The sequence below is a fragment of the Heptranchias perlo genome, chromosome 22 (genome assembly GCF_035084215.1).
Source record: "Heptranchias perlo isolate sHepPer1 chromosome 22, sHepPer1.hap1, whole genome shotgun sequence".
In the NCBI taxonomy this organism is placed as follows: Eukaryota; Metazoa; Chordata; class Chondrichthyes; order Hexanchiformes; family Hexanchidae; genus Heptranchias; species Heptranchias perlo.
This window is the reverse complement of record NC_090346.1, coordinates 9,825,876-9,847,408: the sequence shown is the minus strand read 5'-3', so window position 1 is coordinate 9,847,408 and position 21,533 is coordinate 9,825,876. Positions and strand designations below refer to the sequence as shown.

Genomic DNA, 21,533 nt, shown 5'->3' with positions numbered 1-21,533 from the left:
CTAATGTCTCTTTCTTTGGCTCGGCGTCAGTTTTTGTCTGCTAACCCTCCTGTGAAGCACCATAGGACGTTTTACTACATTAAAAGCACTATATAAATGCAAGTTGTTGGTGTTTGCACAGTTTCAAACTTCACCTTGTACGTTAAGTGACAAATTCCTAACTAAGATTTTAGACCAAGTCGCTCAGAATTTTTTATTTTCTCTGCACCAAATCTTCAATCAGGAAACTGATTGGACCTTGGAATCAATCCGATTGAGGAAACTCCCTCTTCCTTTAACTGTTCAAGAACTGAAAAGATTACTGGAGAAAAATGTATACTTGGTATTGCAATTAAGGGTTTTCTGCTTTAAAACAAAAATCCCATTGCTCAATATTAAGAACAAACAGTGGTGTTGCTTTCACAGCGCAATCAAAAGGAAATTGCAGTGTAGACTTCATACTATTTTTGGATAAATTACAAACACAACTATAGTCATCACAGTAACCCACCCTTTCTGTGTTTTTTTTGAAACAAGTATTTAGGAACTGCTAAAGCCCAGTTATGCACAGCTAGATCTGATTTTTTTTAAGTGTACTTTTCACTCCTTTAGATCCTCCTCATCATGCAGGAAAAAGACAAACTGTACCCAATCTCGCCTGTTACTGACCACAAGAATGTGAGCAATGACAGCTCAGCATGGGACCCCCTCTGATGATCTTTTCCTTCATTCTCTCTTGGAAAGCAACCCAGCATCACTTAGCATCTCCCTCAGTGGCAAAACTAGGCTTGGAAACGTGCTTGGTGTGAGGTGATTCTGCGCTATTATCGCTGGGCAGCGGATACGCAAACACATTGCATCAATCAAATGCTACGGCTTTTAATATTTCCTGAGGAAGTGGCGTGCTCAAGGTAAAAGGAAGCTCTGAGCCATCGAGAGCAAGAGGATTTTCAAAAGATGCGTAATACTCTTGCCCAATACTCAGAAAATCTGGGGGTGCAAGACTTCACCCTGTACAGAACCTACGTGTGCACTTGTTAGAGCTGGGGAGCAAGCACTCTGAGCAAGGCAAATGTGCTCTTAAGAAAAGGACACAATTGAGTTTATTCAAAAAAGCAACCAGAGCGGTTTGTGTTTTGGAAACCAAACTGATGGAATTTGTTTCTGAATAAACAGGCCTCCCTTGCTGAAGTGGCTGAGAAAACAGTTAGCTTGATGTTCCACTGAACAAGCAACGCCCTCAAAGAGGAAGTCTGAGGCACTTCCTCACTATGTCAGCAAGCAAGAAACCAAAAGCAGAATCAAGAGGTGAGTGAAAGCAAATCAATTCAATTTTGCAAAATAGTTTGTAAACTGCCTGTTGCAGTATTTCAATTTAGTAATCTATGCAATCATGTGTTCTATTTTAGTCTGAGCAATACTAAATGTACAGGCACTGAAGGGAATGGGAATGATACTCTCACAAACCAGACGATATTTGCTGAGTGTATACAGTACATTAGGCCCAGGATCTTGATAGGGTGGCTGCAACTACTGAACAAAGCTTGGATTTTCTGTGGAAACTGAACCAAGTTTTAATCAATATGCTCTTTCCGAATACAGAAACAAGACACAAAAGTACCTCTTACTTAATTTTAGATTTACTCATATAGTCAGTCAGTCAGTCTTCCTGTGTGTATTCAATGGTGTGGATGCCAACTGTTCGTGTTTTGCACTAACACTCAGTGATCTCCGGTGGGCTCCGTGCATCAACATTCGTTGACCCAAAGATGCCTTTTTTTTTGTTCTGACCAGCATCTCTTTGGGCAGAGTTGCAGAGTTTCATGAGCACACAGAGCTACAAGCGAGCAAATCAATAACAACAAGTGGTGAGAAGTTTGTGCGGGGGTAAGCGGTTTAGAACAACATTACCTGGAGCAATCCTTTATCTACTGCCGTGCACTGCAAATAATCGAGTGATTCTAAAGCTAATATAGGCAAATAACTTTTCCAAGCGTTGGTTGCTGTATTTGCAAACATGATTTGAGAAAGAATTTTGACTTTTTTTTTTGCAATGCTTTTGAAATCATTGGATGTAAATGTTGAGGTGGTTGCTAAACATAGTCAAGTTTCATTTCCATTGATTTTTTAAAATTTAAATCTTCAGCAGTACAAGCATGTTGAGGGCAGAAGTGATGTCCAATCCAAATTGACTTTTGGCAGAGTGCCTTTTTCAAAATGACCCCTAAAATCATAGAATTATACAACACGGTAGGAGGCCATTTGGCCCATCGTGCCTGTGCCAGCTCGCTGAAAGAGCTACCAATTAGTCCCACTCCCCTGCTCTTTCCCCATAGCCCTCAAGTGTATATCCAATTCCTATTTGAAAGTTACTATTGAATCTGCTTCCACCACCCTTTCAGGCAGCGCATTCCAGATCATAACAACTCGCTGAGTAAACAATTTCTCATCTCCCTCCTGCCACTGGAAACAGTTTCTCCCTGTCTATTCTATCAAAATCCCTCATAATTTTGAGCACCTCTCCCCTTCAATCGCCCCTTAACATTCCTTGCTCTATAGAGAACAATCCCAGTATCTCTAGTCTCTCCTCATAACTCAATCCCTCATCCCTGGTACCATTCTGGTAAATCTCCTCTGCACCCTCTCCAAGGCCTTGACATCCTTTCTGAAGTGTGGTCTCCATAATTGGACAAAATACTCTAGCTGAGGGTTAACCAATGATTTATAAAGGTTTAGCATAACTTCCATACTTTTGTACTCTATGCCTCTATTTATAAATTGTAAACAATTTTACAACACCAAGTTATAGTCCAGCAATTTTATTTTAAATTCACAAGCTTTCGGAGGCTACCTCCTTCCTCAGGTGAACGATGTGGAAAGAATAAGAATAAAATAGAAGAGAGAGAGGTCCTGAGGAGTGTGGATACATCAGGGGTGTGGTGTTCTTTTTTTTTTATTCGTTCACGGGATGTGGGCGTCGCTGGCGAGGCAGGCATTTATTGCCCATCCCTAATTGCCCCTTGAGAAGGTGGTGGTGAGCCGCCTTCTTGAACCGCTGCAGTCCGTGTGGTGACGGTTCTCCCACAGTGCTGTTAGGAAGGGAGTTCCAGGATTTTGACCCAGTGACGATGAAGGAACGGCGATATATTTCCAAGTCGGGATGGTGTGTGACTTGGAGGGGAACGTGCAGGTGGTGTTGTTCCCATGTGCCTGCTGCCCTTGTCCTTCTAGGTGGTAGAGGTCGCGGGTTTGGGAGGTGCTGTCGAAGAAGCCTTGGCGAGTTGCTGCAGTGCATCCTGTGGATGGTACACACTGCAGCCACAGTGTGCCGGTGGTGGAGGGAGTGAATGTTTAGGGTGGTGGATGGGGTGCCAATCAAGCGGGCTGCTTTATCTTGGATGTTGTCGAGCTTCTTGAGTGTTGTTGGAGCTGCACTCATCCAAGCAAGTGGAGAGTATTCCATCACACTCCTGACTTGTGCCTTGTAGATGGTGGAAAGGCTTTGGGGAGTCAGGAAGTGAGTCACTCGCCGTAGAATACCCAGCCTCTGACCTGCTCTCGTAGCTACAGTATTTATATGGCCGGTCCAGTTAAGTTTCTGGTCAGTGGTGACCCCCAGGATGTTGATGGTGGGGGATTCGGCGATGGTAATGCCGTTGAATATCAAGGGGAGGTGGTTAGACTCTCTCTTGTTGGAGATGGTCATTGCCTGGCACTTATCTGGCGCGAATGTTACTTGCCACTTACGAGCCCAAGCCTGGATGTTGTCCAGGTCTTGCTGTATGCGGGCTCGGACTGCTTCATTATTTGAGGGGTTGCGAATGGAACTGAACACTGTGCAATCATCAGCGAGCATCCCCATTTCTGACCTTATGATGAAGCGAAGGTCATTGATGAAGCAGCTGAAGATGGTTGGGCCTAGGACACTGCCTTGAGGAACTCCTGCAGCAATGTCCTGGGGCTGAGATGATTGACCTCCAACAACTACTATCATCTTCCTTTATGCTAGGTATGACTCCAGCCATTGGAGAGTTTTCCCCCTGATTCCCATTGACTTCAATTTTACTAGGGCTCCTTGGTGCCACACTCGGTCAAATGCTGCCTTGATGTCAAGGGCAGTCACTCTCACCTCACCTCTGGAATTCAGCTCTTTTGTCCATGTTTGGTCCAAGGCTGTAATGAGGTCTGGAGCCGAGTGTTGTAGCTGTACTGGAACAGCTTGGCTAGAGGCGCAGCTAGTTCTGGAGCACAAGTCTTCAGCAGTACAGCCGGGATGTTGTCGGGGCCCATAGCCTTTGCTGTATCCCGTGCACTCAGCCGTTTCTTGATATCACGTGGAGTGAATCGCATTGGCTGAAGACTGGCTTCTGTGATTTTGGGGATATCGGGAGGAGGCCGAGATGGATCATCCACTCGGCACTTCTGGCTGAAGATGGTTGCAAACGCTTCAGCCTTGTCTTTTGCAATCATGTGCTGGACTCCGCCATCATTGAGGATGGAGATGTTTGCAGAGCCTCCTCCTCCCGTTAGTTGTTTAATTGTCCACCACCATTCACGACTGGATGTGGCAGGACTGCAGAGCTTTGATCTGATCCGTTGGTTGTGGAATCGCTTAGCTCTGTCTATAGCATGTTGCTTCCACTGTTTAGCACGTATGTAGTCCTGAGTTGTAGCTTCACCAGGTTGGCACCTCATTTTTAGGTACGCCTGGTGCTGCTCCTGGCATGCTCTTCTACACTCCTCATTGAACCAGGGTTGATCTCCTGGCTTGTTGGTAATGGTAGAGTGAGGAATATGCCGGGCCATGAGGTTACAGATTGTGCTGGAATACAATTCTGCTGCTGCTGATGTACACAAATGTGCAAAGCATCAGAAATAATGTTTGGAAACTAGAGGCTTTAATTTAGAATGGAGAGACATTATATCGTAGTTCAGAGAAAAACTTGGCTTCAGCCAGATTGATGCTAGGAATTAAATATTCCTGGCTTTAACATTTTCAGGAGAGATTGAGAGGAATAAAAGGAAGAAATAAATAATTAAGGACCAGGTTGCAGCCATAGAAAGGACAGTGCTAAAAAAAAATTGTTTGGTTTAGTTTAAGAAATAATTGGGGATTTGTCACCACATTGAAGGTACATGATAAGACACTGAATGAATAGTGGGAAAGAGAGATTTGCAGTAGTGACAACGTTCTAATAATGAGGGACTTTTAAGGTAGACTGGGATATGACAAAAGCCTGTGGTCAAAATGGGAGGGATTTCAGAATGAATTCTTTAATCACTGTGTCACAGGAAAATCAGCAAGAACCCAACCCACCCCACCCATTTTGCAAATGAATGTGTAATTAAGAGAAATTGGTACGCCCCTCCCCCAACTAGAAACAAGTGAATAGAATTTCAAGAATAAAATGGATTTCAGGCTGCCCCATACGGATTTATAAATATTGTAAACTGAGGTCTGTAAAATCCATTTGAATTAGTTCTCTTAAAAACAACTGAGTACAACCATTGTTGGGACTCGTCAACACATCCTGGAAACAGGGGGCTGACTATCAACAAGCTGAGGCAGGAATTCTACTTCCATTTTCGAGGAAATTCTCCAGAACAGGATGACTTAGTTAAGAATGAGGTCCATCTGCATTGCATTTTATAAAGTAATTATAAAGCATATAGTTTACACTAAACTGCAGTGCAGTAAAAAGTTCATTAAAGTGCTCTAACATAAACCCATAAAGACCACGCTGCCTGAAATCCAGCACAAATAAAAGTTTAAAAGTACCAGATTATCAAAGAGTGTAACTCGGATTGCACACTGCTACAGAGGTTAGGATGTATTAAAACATATGCCTTCCAAATATTGGTTCTTCCAAACTTCTCTTTCTGACCGTACCCTGCGACAGATGGTGCTCCTGTTTATTTTTAAATGTAGAAAATCCCGAATTAGAAGCTGGCTCTGACAACTTTTGGTTATCTCCCAGAATCGGCTATGTGTTCAATTACTGCAGTTAGAGAGCAAAGAAAGAGGCAAAAAAATTAGGCCGTGTTTTAAAACTCAAATTTACAGGGAAAGGAAGCCGAGGGCTGTGCGAGCGTGCCTTTCCATTAAAAAAATAAACATTCAAGTTTAGTCAAGCTAATCTCCAATTTCCTCATCCCAGTCAAAGTCCTGGACAGAAGGACCAATTTCACACGTGAAAACATAAGGCTTCAACAAAAAGATTTGTTTGTGGATTATTTTAAAAATTGGAGTATCAGAATATTTGTTCCCATTTCTATCTCTGACTGTACCGACAGCAAGCAGTCAGGCATAATAGGGAACCAAAGTACCAAGATAGTAAACCACACACCTGCCATGGATTCCACCATGGTTTGCAGCCAACCTTATGCTTATTTGTGTTTGAATGTACCTTTGTGCCCAACTACCTTTGTAATGTCAATTTGGCTCTGTTGGAAGCACTCTCAGCCGAGTCAGAAGTTGCGACATCAAGCCTCACTCCAGAATTTGAGCACATAATGTAGGCTGACACTCTAGTGCAGCACTGGGGAGGTGTTGCATTGTCAGGGGTGCTGTACTTTAGATGAGATTTGAAACCAAGGCCCCCTCTACTTGTTGTGGTGATTCTTATGGATCTCATGGCACTGTTCGAAGAAACACAAGTACTCCAGTGTCCTGTCTAGCATTCTTCTCTCAACCAACAATACCAAAAACAGACAAAACTGATCAATTATCTCACTGCCTTTTGCGAACCTTCCTGTGGTCAAAATAGCTGCCACGTTGCCTACATAACAGAAGTCACTGCACCTCAAAGTAATTCATTGTATGTAAAGCACTTGGGTGTGAGAGACGTGACGAATTCAAGTCGTCTTCTTCACCCTTATTTAATCCAAATAAATATCCAATTTTCAGACACCAGCGGGGAATTGCTGACATACTTCAGTGTTACAAAACAACAACATTTATATAGTGCCTTTAGTGTAGTAAAACATCCCAAAGCGCTTCACAGGAGCGTTATCAAACAAAATTTGACAAGGCCAGTGGTGGGTGCTCAGTTGCCGCTTTCTTTGATCGGTGTGGATTGACGTTTAGTCTCGCCACTTATCACATCAGTTGTATTCTCTGAACAAACTAGAACTTCCTGGTATTTGGCTAACATTCCAGATTACACTATTACTCGGCTAGAGTCAAGGTTACACACATGCACATGTGGGATCAATGCTGGCAGTCATTATCTGAACCACATTGTGCATTTCTATTTAACTGTGGTGAAAGGACATTAACTCAATGTATTTAACGTTCAAGGAAAAGAAATACTGAATCGAATAAAATTCACTTTATTTACTCTTTCATGCTCAGAGATGCCTCCTCACACTCTGCTACATCATTGTAGCTCCAGTCAAGTCTCATTGGGGTTAATAGGGTTAGATGAAGAGGGGTGGGAGGAGGCTCATGTGGAGCATAAACCAGTTGGGCCGAATGGCCTGTTTCTGTGCTGTAATTCATTATTAGCATTACAATTCAAGGTTTTGTTAAATGCGTAGATTTCACCGGTGTTTTTCCGGCTACATTCCTCCCAATAATGCAGCAAAATTCTCCAGATTTCTTTTTGTAAAAACTCTACATATTTTTCAAATCAATTTGAACTCCCTCTCCTCAAGTTCTTGGCCCCCTGCTAGCCCCTCCCCAAACACAGTCTCTGCCAATGCAACCACTGACCCAGTCACTAAGAGCTGGGGGCGGGTGGGGGGGTGGGGGGGGGTGGGGGGAGGTGGGGGTAAACGGACAGAATTGCCCTTCCACTCAATGCCCTCTTTTACAGCATAGTTGAGATGGAAAACTCCTCCTGGGAATACAAGGGCAGCAGCAAACTTCACCTTTGTTGTTATTTCTTCAGAGAAGGGTGAGGAAAGGGGGCGAGGGTGAGGAAACGGGGCGAGGGTGAGGAAAGGGGGCGAGGGTGAGGAAAGGGGGCGAGGGTGAGGAAACGGGGCGAGGGTGAGGAAACGGGGCGAGGGTGAGGAAAGGGGGCGAGGGTGAGGAAACGGGGCGAGGGTGAGGAAAGGGGGCGAGGGTGAGGAAACGGGGCGAGGGTGAGGAAACGGGGCGAGGGTGAGGAAACGGGGCGAGGGTGAGGAAACGGGGCGAGGGTGAGGAAACGGGGCGAGGGTGAGGAAACGGGGCGAGGGTGAGGAAACGGGGCGAGGGTGAGGAAACGGGGCGAGGGTGAGGAAACGGGGCGAGGGTGAGGAAACGGGGCGAGGGTGAGGAAACGGGGCGAGGGTGAGGAAACGGGGCGAGGGTGAGGAAACGGGGCGAAGGTGAAAAATGCAACAAGACATTATTTAAACGGTGTACTGTAGAAAAAAAAAATCTCACCATATCCATTACTGGGATATGAAATAAATGATTAAGTGACTGACTTACTTGTTAATGATTTAGGTCTTACTGGAATTATTGGTTCGACCTTTGTTTAAGAGTGTCAACACCATTATTATGTTATAGATAAGAGTGTTTTATTTAGTTCTGGTCACCAAGAAACAAGGGAGACATTCGAGCGCTGGACCCAGTGCAGGGAAGAGCCACGACAGTCTTATCCCCCAGTGTCAGGGGTCTGCGTTACGAGGGAAGACTGGAAAGATTTTCAGCCTTGAAAAGAGGCATCTGGGTGCTGAACCTGTGGAAGTACATAACATAGGAAATGGCATGGAAAAGGTTAATCCAGAATAGTACTTTAAACAGTGGTTGTCGGACGAGGGTACACAGGTTGAAACTATTAAAAGATAACTTTGCAGGTGATATTAGGCAGTTTCTCTCCATGCGGAGAATGATCAGCACTTGCAACGGGCTTCCAGGCAAAGCGGCGGAATCAAAAAACCCCACAATCATTTAAGAAACAACTGGATGCAGCAGTGCTGGGAGTATAGGATTGTTCTGGTTGGATAGAAACATAGAAAGGTTACAGCACGGAAGGAGGCCATTCGGCCCATTGAGTCCACGCCGGCTCTCTGCAAGAGCAATCCAGCCAGTCCCACTCCCCCGCCTATTCCCCGTAGCCCTGCAAATTTTTTTCCTTTCAAGTACTAATCCAGTTCCCTTTTGAAGGCCATGATTGAATCTGCCTCCACCACCCCCTCGGGCAGTGCATTCTAGATCCTGACCACTCGATAAATAAAAACGTTTTTCCTCATGTCACCTTTCATTCTTTTGCCAATCACTTTAAATCAGCGTCCTCTGGTCCTTGACCCTTCCCCAATGGGAACAGTTTCTCTCTACCTACCCTGTCTGGACCCTTCATGATTTTGAATACCTCTATCAAATCTCCTCGCATCTGTCTCTGTTCCAAGGAGAACAACTCCAGCTTCTCCAGTCTATCCACAGAACTAAAGTCCCTCATCCCTGGAATCACTCTAGTAAATCTCTTCTGCACCCTCTCTAAGGTCTTCACATCTTTCCTAAAGTGCGGTGCCCAGAACTGGACACAATACTCCAGTTGTGGGTGAACCAGTGTTTTATAAAGGCTCATCATGACTTCCATACTTTTGTACTCTATGCCTCCGTTCAGTGTATAGATCTTGATTACACTAAAACTGCATTAAGCATTTACCAATAAATCATAATGTAACTATAAAAATAATTATCTGTATATTAAATAACCACTGCACCATTTTTGTCCAATACCAATTTTTTTTCTACAAAATACCTCTACACTTTTTTTTTTGCATTTTTTAACCACTTTCTCAACCTGCCCTGCCACCTTCAACAATTTGTGCACATATACCCCCAGATCTCTCTGTTCCTGTACCCCTTTTAGAGTTGTGCCCTCTAGTTTATATTGCCTCTCCTCGTTCTTTCTACCAAAATGTATCACTTTGCATTTTTCTGCGTTAAATTTCATCTGCCACGTGTCTGCCCATTCTACCAGAGTGTCTATATCCTCTCGAAGTCTATCACTAGCCTCCTCACTGTTTACGACCCTTCCAAATTTTGAGATATCTGCAAATTTTGAAATTGAGCCCTGTACATCCAAGTCCAAGTCATTAATATACATCAAGAAAACCAGCGGTCCCAGCACCAACTCCTGGGGAACACCACTGTACACCTCCCCAGTCCGACAAATAACTGTTCACACTACTCTCTGTTCCCTGTCCCGTTACCAATTCTGTATCCATATTGCTACTGCCCCCTTTATTCCATGGGCCGCAATCTTGATGATAAGCCTACCATGCGGCACTTTATCAAACGCCTTTTGAAAGTCTATATACACATCAACTGCCATGCCCTCATCTGTGTCCTCTGTTCCCTCATCAACTATCAGGTTAGTTAAACACGAATGTATTAAGTTGGGCCGAACGGCCGCCTTTATCTAGTATCTTGTGATCACTGCATTGTATTTTAATGGGAGAAGTGCCAAAACACATCACATTAGCTATAATGAACTCACACGTGACACAATGACAGTTTTGGTTCAAGCAAACAGCGTACACTACCATTAGACCCACTGTTTAGTTAAGTTAGAGTCTATATATTTGCTGTAAAATTATGTAAAAGGTGCAGAAAAATGTTTTTAAGTATTTAAACATTCCAACAAAAAAGGGACGCACTCCTGATTCGAGTGGGAACTGTAAGGGGTTACGGCCTTGTTTCCAAGGAGAATGGAACTGGTCCGTGCAGAAACTCAACATGAGCTGGGCTCAGGGAGGCCGGGCAGACTGTTTAACATTTTCTGCTCCTCGTGGTTTGTATGTGGTGGTTGCATCTCATGTGTTTTTTTTATCTGTGGGACTGACGACAATGGTGATATTTGCACTCATCCCTTGCCATTCTGTAACCCACATTACCAAACCCACGATTGCACAGACAGCCAATGAGTTAAGACGAGCATCTTTGCTTTTCTGATTAATGTAGAGTGTCAGAGTGTGGGGGTGGCCTGTAGCAGTGGATGGGATTAGATCTGGTCAAATAAAAACACACAGTGGCGGCCAGCCAAACTGGACTTGTGGTTTCTATTGCACAGTTCTGTTTTCCTTCTTGTGTGACAATGCACATTAAGTGGTTTAAGCCATTGCAGATCATTTGTACCACAATGGTGTTTTAATCGGATTTGACTAATTGCAGCCTGAGGGAATGGAATTGACCGAGCAAGAGGACACTCGGGTTCCTTCCTTATTGTCCCATAATTTCAACAATGCTGCTTCATTTTCTCCCTCCTCTCTCTCACCACCTTTTTTCTATAGACAATCCACTGTCCTGCCTGGGATTGTTCCTTACCAGCCTGGACGCACCTCATGTCACTTCTGTTGACATTGCAGCCTAGGCTTCTGGGAACTAGCAACTTGAAGCCAGCGGGTAAAGATTGTAACGGCACGTTCCATCCATGGCTGGACGTAGGACTCCTCTAGAAATAGGAGTGTTCGAGCTCTCCCAGAGGCTCAATTGGTAAAAGCAGCAATACAAACCTAATTACAGGGTTTGGAAAAAATATAGTTTTGTGTGTAATTATTCAGAATTTTTTTTTTAATATAAATGTATGTTTTTTTTAAAATCTCACTGAAAGGTGACCACCCTTCCTATCTGGGCCATCTGTTGTATCCCCATTGCATTCTATCAGTTAGCCTTGGCTTCCAGCATTCCCTATTGGGTATTAGGATGGCTGGGAGCCATGGCAAAGCAAAGATGCCTTATGTTTCCACATCCCAGCCTTTGAAAGACAGAGAAGATGGCTCTGATCAAGAGCCCGGGCGCCTCGTGGTGAGTTTAATTTCACTTCAAACTTTTTTTTTGTAATTTGAGCCGCAAAGTGAAAACCAGTTTTCATTTTGCTTGCCAAACGTCCAATTACAATAATGCGATTTCTGCCAATGTATCGTTGCAGTCCAGAAATGTTACTGCGTCAATGTGTACGTTCACTGTAACAAACGTGATGTATTTGGCACCTCTGCTAAATACAGTGCTGCCTTTCTCAGTTCAATACTCCAGATGAAGGCCCACAATGTTCTTTATACAGCCTCACGGATACTTTTATGATGATATTTGGCAGCAGGTGATACTGCCAGATTGGTGAAAATTACCATTTTTAAAAAAAATCAACATAACCACTACAGCAATGATGACAGGAACAATTCAAGTGTTATCTTCACTGGTTAGGTCTCAGCTGGAGTATTGTGTCCAATTCTGGGCACTGCACATCAAGAAGGATGTCAAAGCCTTGGAGAGGGTGCAGAGGAGATTTACTAGAATGGAGCCGGGATGAGGGACTTCAGTTATGTGGAGAGACTGGAGAAGCTGGGATTGTTCTCCTTAGAACAGAGAAGGTTAAGGGGAGATTTAATTATGAGGGGTTTTGATAGAGCAGATTACATGGAATTTACAGCTCAGAAATGAGCCATTCGGCCCAATTGGTCTATGCTGGTGTTTATGCTCCACACGAGCCTCTTCCCACCCCTCTTCATCTCACCCGATCAGCATATCCTTCTATTCCTTTCTCCTTCATGTGTTTATCTAGCTTTCCCTTAAATGCATCCATGCTGTTTGTCTCAACTACTTCTGGCTTGCACCAATGAAATTGATTTTAAATCAATTAAATATCACATTTTTGGGGAGGAGGGGGTTTGGAAGAGTCACGATGCTCTGAGACATTTGTGAGTAGATAGGGAGAAACTGTTTCCACTGGCAGGAGGGTCGGTAACCAGAGGACACAGAGTTAAGATAATTAGCAAAAGAACCAGAGGGGAGATGAGGAGAATTAATTTTTTTACGCAGCGAGTTGTAATGATCTGGAATGCACTGCCTGAAAGGGTGGTGGAAGTAGATTCAATAGTAACTTTCAAAAGAGAATTGGATAAATACTAGAAAAGGAAACATTTGCTAGGTTACGGGGAAAGAGCAGGGGGGAGTGGGACTAATGGGAAAACTCTTTCAAAGAGCCGGCACAGGCACAATGGGTCGAATGGCCTCTTTCTGTCCTGTATGATTCTACAATACAGATCCTCTCCAACCCCCCCCACTTCCCAAATAAAACCAGTTTCGCTCTCCAAGGTATGGAAACTCACTCACATGGCAACCCCCACTAAATAGATTCAAACTCAACATCCTAGAGTTAAACAATATAGACCAAGTACTTTCAAATTTCTACAAGTTTCTAAACAGGAGGCTCTAGAAAAAGAGGCCCCTTCTTTTACTATTAATATTTACGAATCATCCTACACTACAACAGTGACTACACTTCAAAAAGTACTTCATTGGCTGTAAAGCGCTTTGTAACATCCTGAGGCGCTATATAAATGCAAGTCTTTGTTTTCTTTATATTACTCCTCACTCAGAAAAACTGTATCAGCAAGTAATCACTGGTCTCAAATCACAAGGAAGCTTCAAGTCCAGATGAGAAACATCAAACAGTTAAAGGTATTAGATTCAAGTTTTGTTGCAGAATTCTTACTATTTCCTGAATTTCTGAATATATAAACTGGTCAATGAATCGGAACAAGCCATGTGCATCCCAAGGTCACTGAAACGAGGACGTGAATATTTAAAAAAAATAAAGTTACATTTGAGATGTGCAGTGAGCGTAGCTCTGCAGGGACCTTACTTACAGTTTATACGTTAAAAATTGCAATATGTTCAACCGTAAAAGCTATTTTAAAAAAGGGATGTTTCTAAATGATTCAACTTGAGACGAAAAGTGAAATGAAAATGTCCACCTGAAATAAGGCAAAATCCAATTTAAAAATAAATCTAAAGATCTATTTTCTTGCTGTGTTAAATGATTGCTAATTCTATCTGCAATTTAATGCTACAGGCAAAAAGTGATAAGAATGTACGGTGAACCCAATGGCCCAGATTTTGCCGGAGCTTCATCTCGAAAATTCTTTGCGCTTTAACTTGCTGGAAGTGTGAGCTGATAACAGCACAGCGAGGGTAACAGGGCATCTGGGACCTTAGTGAACGATGGGACCGACAGTCTATCTCCTTAACCAAAGAGATTTAAAGATTGAGAAAGAAACAGAGGGAACAACAGAGAAGGAAATAGGGTGAATGAGAGTCAAATCAAGTGCAGAAAGAGAAATAATGAAAGGGGAAGAAAGACTAGATTAAGAGAGAGAGAAAAAAAAAAAGAAAAAGGAAAAATAAGAAAAAAATTTAAGTATTAAAATTTTACATTTTAAAAATCTCCAACAATAATTTACTACCTGCAGGAATGAGACACCAGTTTAAACTGCTCCCTTTCCGGGCTGGAGAGATTGAGTGGCATTGCACGAACATAAATCTAGTTATTAAAAAGGTACTTATGCTGTTAACTACTAGCCCTAACTTTTTATGGAGAGTTTAATTAGTAATTAATGCACAAATGCAGCAATTTAATGAAACTCACGGGGAGGTTGAGGGCGAGCTGCCGTTTTCGCGAGTTGCGCAAATCGTCCAGCAACTTGTGACGACTCGCCATTCACGGAGTATCTAGAAACGTAGAAAAACTTACGGCACAGAAGGAAGCCATTCAGCCTGGTAGGTTACGGCACTTCAAGCGCATATCCAAGTACTTTTTAATAGAAACATAGAAAACATGGAAAAATCTTCCTCGCCACAAGTTGCTGGGCGATTTACACATTAATAACGGCGAGTGCCATTAAACTCGATGTTATTTTGGCAGCAAAATCTGGGCCATTGTGTTTCAGGTTTACGTATCAGGGCACCTGACTGTATTGTAATGTGGTTAGAAAAAAAACACATTGCTGCCATCTTGTGGATAATTGTAAACAATTTTACAACACCAAGTTATAGTCCAGCAATTTTATTTTAAATTCACAAGCTTGTGAATTTAAAATAAAATTGCTGGACTATAACTTGGTGTTGTAAAATTGTTTACAATTGTCAACCCCAGTCCATCACCGGCATCTCCACATCATCTTGTGGATAAGTGAATCAAGTACATGCATCGTTACACAGCAGATTAACAATCACAAGATAAATATGGGTGACAAAGGCCATTCAGTCCATCTTAGCTTATTCATCCAGAAAGACCCTGCAGTTTTTTCTCCCCATCACCGCGATCAGTTGTTTTTGGGGAGGGGGATGATGACGGTGGTTTTGAGAGAGGGACAGCACCTGAGGAGTGTGACCCATTTACAATATCAGCTAGCACGCCGGGGGGTGCGGGGGGGGGGGGGCAGGAAGGGAAGTTGGACGGTCAGCGGTTTAGCGGGAATGGAGTCAATGGAGCAGGAGTTGGGTCTCGTGGACAAGGTGAGCTGCGAGAGGGTACGAGGGGGGATGGGAGAGAAACTGAAAGAGAGACGCAAGTTCAGGGCGCGGGTCGGGGGAAAGCAGCTGGACAAATGGTCTCAGCCTGAAGTCCGTGAGCTCCTTGCACTTGCTGTTGGAGGAGCGGGTGGAGGGGGCAGAGGAGATGGGTTAAAGGAGACGGTTGGTAGTGGAGAAAAGGGTTATCTGGATCCTGGAGCAATGGGTAGTTTTGGCAGAGGAGAATGGGGCCCAATAGTACCTGATGTGGTCCGATGACGGATGGCTAAATCACCTATGCACCAGATATGTTCAAGTCTGTACACCATTTTGGTTGCCCCCCCCCACCCGCCATACCATGGGGGGAAACCAGAATGGGAGAGAGTAAAAGTTGTGCTGGGAAAAAGGCATCAGAGGTGGAGGTGGACGAGCAAGTCTACGGCTGCAGAAGTATTGTGATGAATGGAAAGCCAAAGGTTCAGCATTTCGGAGTTTGAAAGTGACGTTGGGGGGGGGGGGGGGGGGAAGAGTTTTTTTCCCCCAGGGGGGCAGATGCTTAAGGAAGTGGGGGTGGAAGTGGGAGCTGGACGTGGGTGGTGAGGGATACAAGGAAGTAGTCGAAGATGATTTGGTCAGAGATCAAGACCATGGGAGAAGCGGGGCCTCGGGAGATGGCAAGGTCGAGGGGGCGGCTGAGAGTATGGGGAGAAGAGTTACAGGGAGGACAGGAGGGCAGTGAATTCAGAGGAGAGATGGGCAAGAGGAGCTGAGATACATTGAAATCATTGAGGATGAGGAGTCACTCACAGACCGAGGAAGGCTACTTTGGGCAGAAACTCAGGGTGAGGCTTGTGGGGGGGTGGGGTGGGGCGGGGGGGGAGGCTGTGGTGGTAGAAAACGAGGATTTTAAAGGAGAGGTGAGAGCGGTGGAACAGGGCAAGGCGCTCGGAGGAAAGGAACAAGAGGAGGAGGGGTGGAGACCAAGGTTTGACTTGGTGAAGACAGCCACACCACCACTCCAGTGGTTTGAGCGGAGCAGATGGTGAAAATATAGCCAGGTGGGGAGGCTTCATTAAGGGGCAAGGTGTGCTAAATTTGCCTTTTACAAATTCGCTGGAAAATATCTTGCCCACGCACGGAACCCACCGGAACTGTCTCCAAGTATTTTGCTTTGGTTCTGGGACACTGAAACACTGTGTGGTCTCAACCAATCTTCACTCTGCAACTAGCCTTCAGCAGTTTGCATCAGCAGCTGGCTGACTGCCCACTGGCAGTAGCTAACCGGTAAAGGAAATCCTCAGCTTCGACTTTGCACTCTGACTTGTTACATTACCAGGGCGTCACACTATCTGAGTTTCCAGAGAATGTACTATACACTTTGCTTCAGTCTATTGTCCACTTAATGCTCTCCGGAAATTAAGATACTATACAGCCACGGAGAAAGGGTTATTTAGGTGCCTCCGCAACCCTGGGCCCATTAGACAATGATCCAGATTTACATTATATGCTTACTACTACTACTACTACTACTACTACGACTACTACTACAACAAGCATTTAACACAGTAAAATGTTCCACAGTGCTTCAGAGGAGCGATTATCAAACAAAATTTGACACTGAACCACATAAGGAGGTATTAGGACAGGTGACCAAAAGCTTGGTCAAAGAGATAGGTTTTAAGGAGCATCTTAAAGCAGGATAGAGGTAGAGAGGCAGAGAGGTTTAGGGAGGGAATTCCAGGGCTTAGGCGGCTGAAGGCACGGCCACTAATGGTGGAGCGATGGAAATGGGGGATGCGCAATCGTCCAGAATTGGAGGATTTCAGAGATCTCAGAGGGTTGTAGGGGCCGGAGGAGGTCACAGAGATAGGGAGGGGGCCGAGGCCATGGAGGGATTTGAAAACAAGGATGAGATTTTTTTTAAATTGAGGCGTTGCCAGACAAAGTACTCGATCAAAACTCAAAGGTTGGGAAGGTCCTATGTTTGGTTCAGGGTCTGTGCTGAGGGAGCTCATCCTAGGCAGGTCGTCAGTAGGGATGGTGCAATTGGCCTCTCCAGCCTCGAGTTAGAGGGGGGGAAGGTCAACCAGGGTTGCTCCTGATCGTTATCCAGCTGGATGAACACGTGCTTGACATCAGATGAGAAAGGGGTCTAGCCTCAGCTCTTAACGTCGACCACAAATAGCCTACCCAAACTCATTGTTAATGAAGAATTATCACGGGGTGAGGGGCACCCATGGGCCAATTCCCAGTAAGGATCAACGTCTCCACAAGAGAAGGGGAGGGTGAGAATTGATGGGAATGGGAAAATCACTGGCTTCCTACATTCCATCAGTGTTTGGAACATTCAGGAGGACTTCAGAGTCAGGAAACCCGTGACCTCTCCCACCTAGAAGGACAAGGGCAGCGGTCACATGGGAACAACACCACCTGCACGTTCCCCTCCAAGTCACACACCATCCCGACTTGGAAATATATCGCCGTTCCTTCATCGTCGCTGGGTCAAAATCCTGGAACTCCCTTCCTAACAGCACTGTGGGAAAACCTTCACCACACAGACTGCAGCGGTTCAAGAAGGCGGCTCACCACCACCTTCTCAAGGGATGGGCAATAAATGCCGGCCTTGCCAGCCACGCCCAGATCTCATGAACAAATATAAAAAAATACTGCAACACAAACTGTAAGGAAGCAAGGGCCTCCCTCCCCCTAGGCAACACCTGTACCCTGTAATATCTTAAATTCTTAGTAGCGCGTGAACATCAGACTGGCTCTAATGCAAAATACTCAGCTAGTAAATTCTAAACCACTCAGATCATCAGAACTAAAATCCCAACTCTCTGACTCGATATGGAATCTAAATATAGGAATCCACAGCGCCAAATTAATACGTTACAGGACACACACAAAATAAAGCAACTTTAGGCACCCCTGCTGTTGCTCCAGACAACCCCACAGGTGGTTGAAAATCTCATCAGAAGACCAAATAGTGTCTAAAAATCAGTATTTCTAACTGCTTCCAATTGCACAGCATGAATGCTCTTTTGTGGCAAAAGAACTTGCATTTATTTAGCGCCTTTCATGACCTCAGGATGTCCCAAAGTGCTCCACAGCCAATGAAGTAGTTTTGAAGTGTGGTCACTGTTGTAACGTAGGAAATACGGCAGTCAATTTGCGCACAGCAAGATCCCACAAACATCAATGAGATATATGATCAGATAATCTGTTTTAGTGATGTTGGTTGAGGGATAAATATCGGCCAGGACACCGGGGAGAACTCCCTGTCTTTCTTCGAAGTAGTGCCACGGGGTCTTTTACATCCACCTGAGAGGGCAGATGGGCCTCAGTTTAATGTCTCATCCGAAAGACGACACCTCTGACAGTGCAGCACTCCCTCAGTACTGCACTGGATTGTCAGCCTAGATCATGTGCTCAAGTCTCAATAATGGGGCTTGAACCGATTACCTTCTGTAACTGAGGCGAGAGTCCTACCACAGAGCCAAGGCTGACACCTAAATCAATCTTTACTTTTGTTACAATTCATCAAAATATTTTTTGGTAGATAGAAATTAACTACTTATCTTCTTTGTTCTTCACAGGTTGAAAACGGAAACGTTGTAATTTTTCTCAACTCAATTTGCTGAATCGAATGCCATAGATTACAATTCAGGATACAAACTGGCTGCATTACGGCAACCACAGTGCACTGCTGAGTGAGTCAATCTACGAGCAAAGAGTGGAGCTACAACAATGGCGCGGCAAGAAACTCCACACAATGCGACCCATCTCTCAGATTACTTTAACTCTACTCTCTCTCCCTCAGACAATGGCAATTCCACACACGTTCCTTCAGATTTTGACAACTCCGCATTCATTGAGATTGTGAAGGCACAAGATTTAATCTCAAGGAGCATTTACGCCTACAGCATATTTGGACTTGTTGGGTTCATAACGGGCATCTTCATCATAGTCATTTATATTGGAAACTACAGTAAGAAAAGGAAATTCGAAAAACTTGACATCTTTCTATTCTCCCTGACATTGGCAGATCTCATACTCATCCTTTTCTCACTCACTGATATAGTAAGACCAGAGGCCGTAGAAACCACTGCTCTTGGTTGTGCAGTCCTCTCATTTTTCTTCAACACCGCCTATTTCTACACGGAATACATTCACATCGTGATTTCCTTCTTCTTAGCATATGACCACATTGCACTGATTAGGAAGGCACTGAATAAACCGTTCATCTCAGTCTTGGCTGCAATGGGCCTAAGCGTCCTCTTCTCCGTCCTGGTCACGGCGCTAACTGGGGCCGGACGTGACCCAAGCAAGACAGTGAACTGTCATGTAGACCCACTAGAGGCCCCACCAGAGTACGGCATCGTCAAGTTTGTCTTCGGATTTCTAATGCCAACACTCATCATTCTGGGCTTTATCCTGCATTTCCTGATTCATTCCACATGCCTGCGGAATTCAGAGGACCTCCAAGACTGCAGGGAGCGTGTCCAGCCACACCGGGTTTTTCTGGCGTTGGTCACAGTGACTTTTATTTGCCGTCTGGTTTATAACATTCTACTTCTCCTCAGACCACAAACGGACGCCGGAAGCCGCCGCTCCAGTCTCAAAAGCGAGCTGGTAGTGATTATCGGAGAGTTGATCATGTTCGCTGGAAGCTGCCTGTGCCTGGTGTCCATCGTCACTTTGCACGAGATGAGGAAAGATGCGGCGATGGAAACCCTGAGGTGCATCACTGAGCCCTGCCGAGGGGTCAACGCCAACAGAAACCACGACATCATGAGCCCCAATATTGAGATCAAGGAGCACCATGAAGAAACTGCTTCTCTCTACTGAAACATCTCTACTCCCAGGCAACAGAACATTCTGCAACATCCAACTCAACCAACCCAGTGACAAATTCGGCTTCTTCTGTCCCAACAATAGCATCTCAACTTTTTTTTTGTTGAAAGCCATTCAGGAAGAAACTACTGCGAGGTATGTGACAGCAGCCTAAGAGTGACTTTCCTCTATCTTGTTGGGAAGTACTTCACCAGTAGAGAGGCGGAGAATGGAAAATCTGAATGTGGATGTTCACTAGTACAAAACCAAGTCCTGAACAGTGGCTATTAATGATATTGGGCGGGGGGGGGGGGGGGCGGGGGGTAGCGAGGAATAGACAAGAGAGCAACAAACAGTATCAACCCATCCTTATAAGTCGCCTGGCAGTAGCAAGGATCGTTCTTTTCTTTGGTCTAGAACCAAGAAATGTTTTGCTTTTATGTGCTGTGTTTCCACATCAAAATAGCTGTAGTTCCAAAAGATGTTTGAACATCTGGAACAGATCAAGCTGCAGAATGTAGATTATAAGTTACAAAGCTATAGGTTCCACGGAGTATCAACTACTAAAACCGCAGGGCTTGGTGCTTCTTTTCACACCCTATTTACCAAGGAGGCCACAGGTTACACAACTTGCACAGCGCAGTAATCGCAAGGACTTGGAAAAAGACCCACAGTCGATTCTAGCAGTCAGTAAATCTGCAGAGCAAGCCCCGCGAATACCACCGCCAGTCAATTTAATTAGCGGCATCACATTAAAAGCTAACATTAATGAGCCGTTAAAAGCCGCTCGCTGTGCGCAGAAAGTGGCGAGGGTGCACGTTTTATTTTTTTTTGTTTCTTGTTCAAGAAGTGGAGCATTACTGTGACCGCGATGAATTGAAAGAATGAGCGAGAGATCTTTCATTAAAACAAGCCTGTTTGTTGAGAAGGAGTGGTTCGTAGAGTTATGTGCCTGCAGTACTGCTGTTCCTTAGCCGAAATTTGTAAAACGTTTTTCACACTCAGCGCCAAAAGAATTCCGCTTTTATAGTGTGGACTCTGCTCATTCTGTAAGAGCACAGTTGCCCAACATGAAGAACTGTGCTGTTGAGGCCCATTGATCCAACGATTCTACATCAACATCCTGGGGGTCACCATTGACCAGAAACGTAACTGGACCAGCCACATAAAAACTATGGCTACAAGAGTAGGTCAGAGGCTGGGTAGTCTGTGGCGAGTGACTCACCTCCTGACTCCCCAAAGTCTTTCCACCATCAACAAGGCACAAGTCAGGAGTGTGATGGAATACTCTCCACTTGCCTGGATGAGTACAGCTCCAACAACACTCAAGAAGCTCGAAACCATCCAGGACAAAGCAGCCCGCTTGATTGGCACCCCATCCACCACCCTAAACATTCACTCCCTTCACCACCGGCGCACAGTGGCTGCAGTGTGTACCATCCACAGGATGCACTGCAGCAACTCGCCAAGGCTTCTTCAACAGCACCTC

At 44.7% G+C, this 21,533-nt stretch overlaps 2 protein-coding genes across 2 annotated transcripts in view; one reads left to right on the top strand and one right to left on the bottom strand.

Annotated features, from left to right (window-relative positions):
- LOC137340468 (uncharacterized protein C7orf50-like) overlaps positions 1-21,533 on the bottom strand; it is a 283,224-nt gene that overhangs the window by 162,262 nt on the left and 99,429 nt on the right. The gene's annotated exons all lie outside the window — the stretch shown is intronic.
- On the top strand, positions 905-20,337 carry LOC137340860 (G-protein coupled estrogen receptor 1-like). Its single transcript, XM_068003666.1, has 2 exons — positions 905-1,287; positions 18,808-20,337. The coding sequence occupies exon 2, from the start codon at positions 18,959-18,961 to the stop codon at positions 20,057-20,059; it is 1,101 nt and encodes a 366-aa protein (XP_067859767.1). The 5' UTR covers positions 905-1,287; positions 18,808-18,958; the 3' UTR covers positions 20,060-20,337.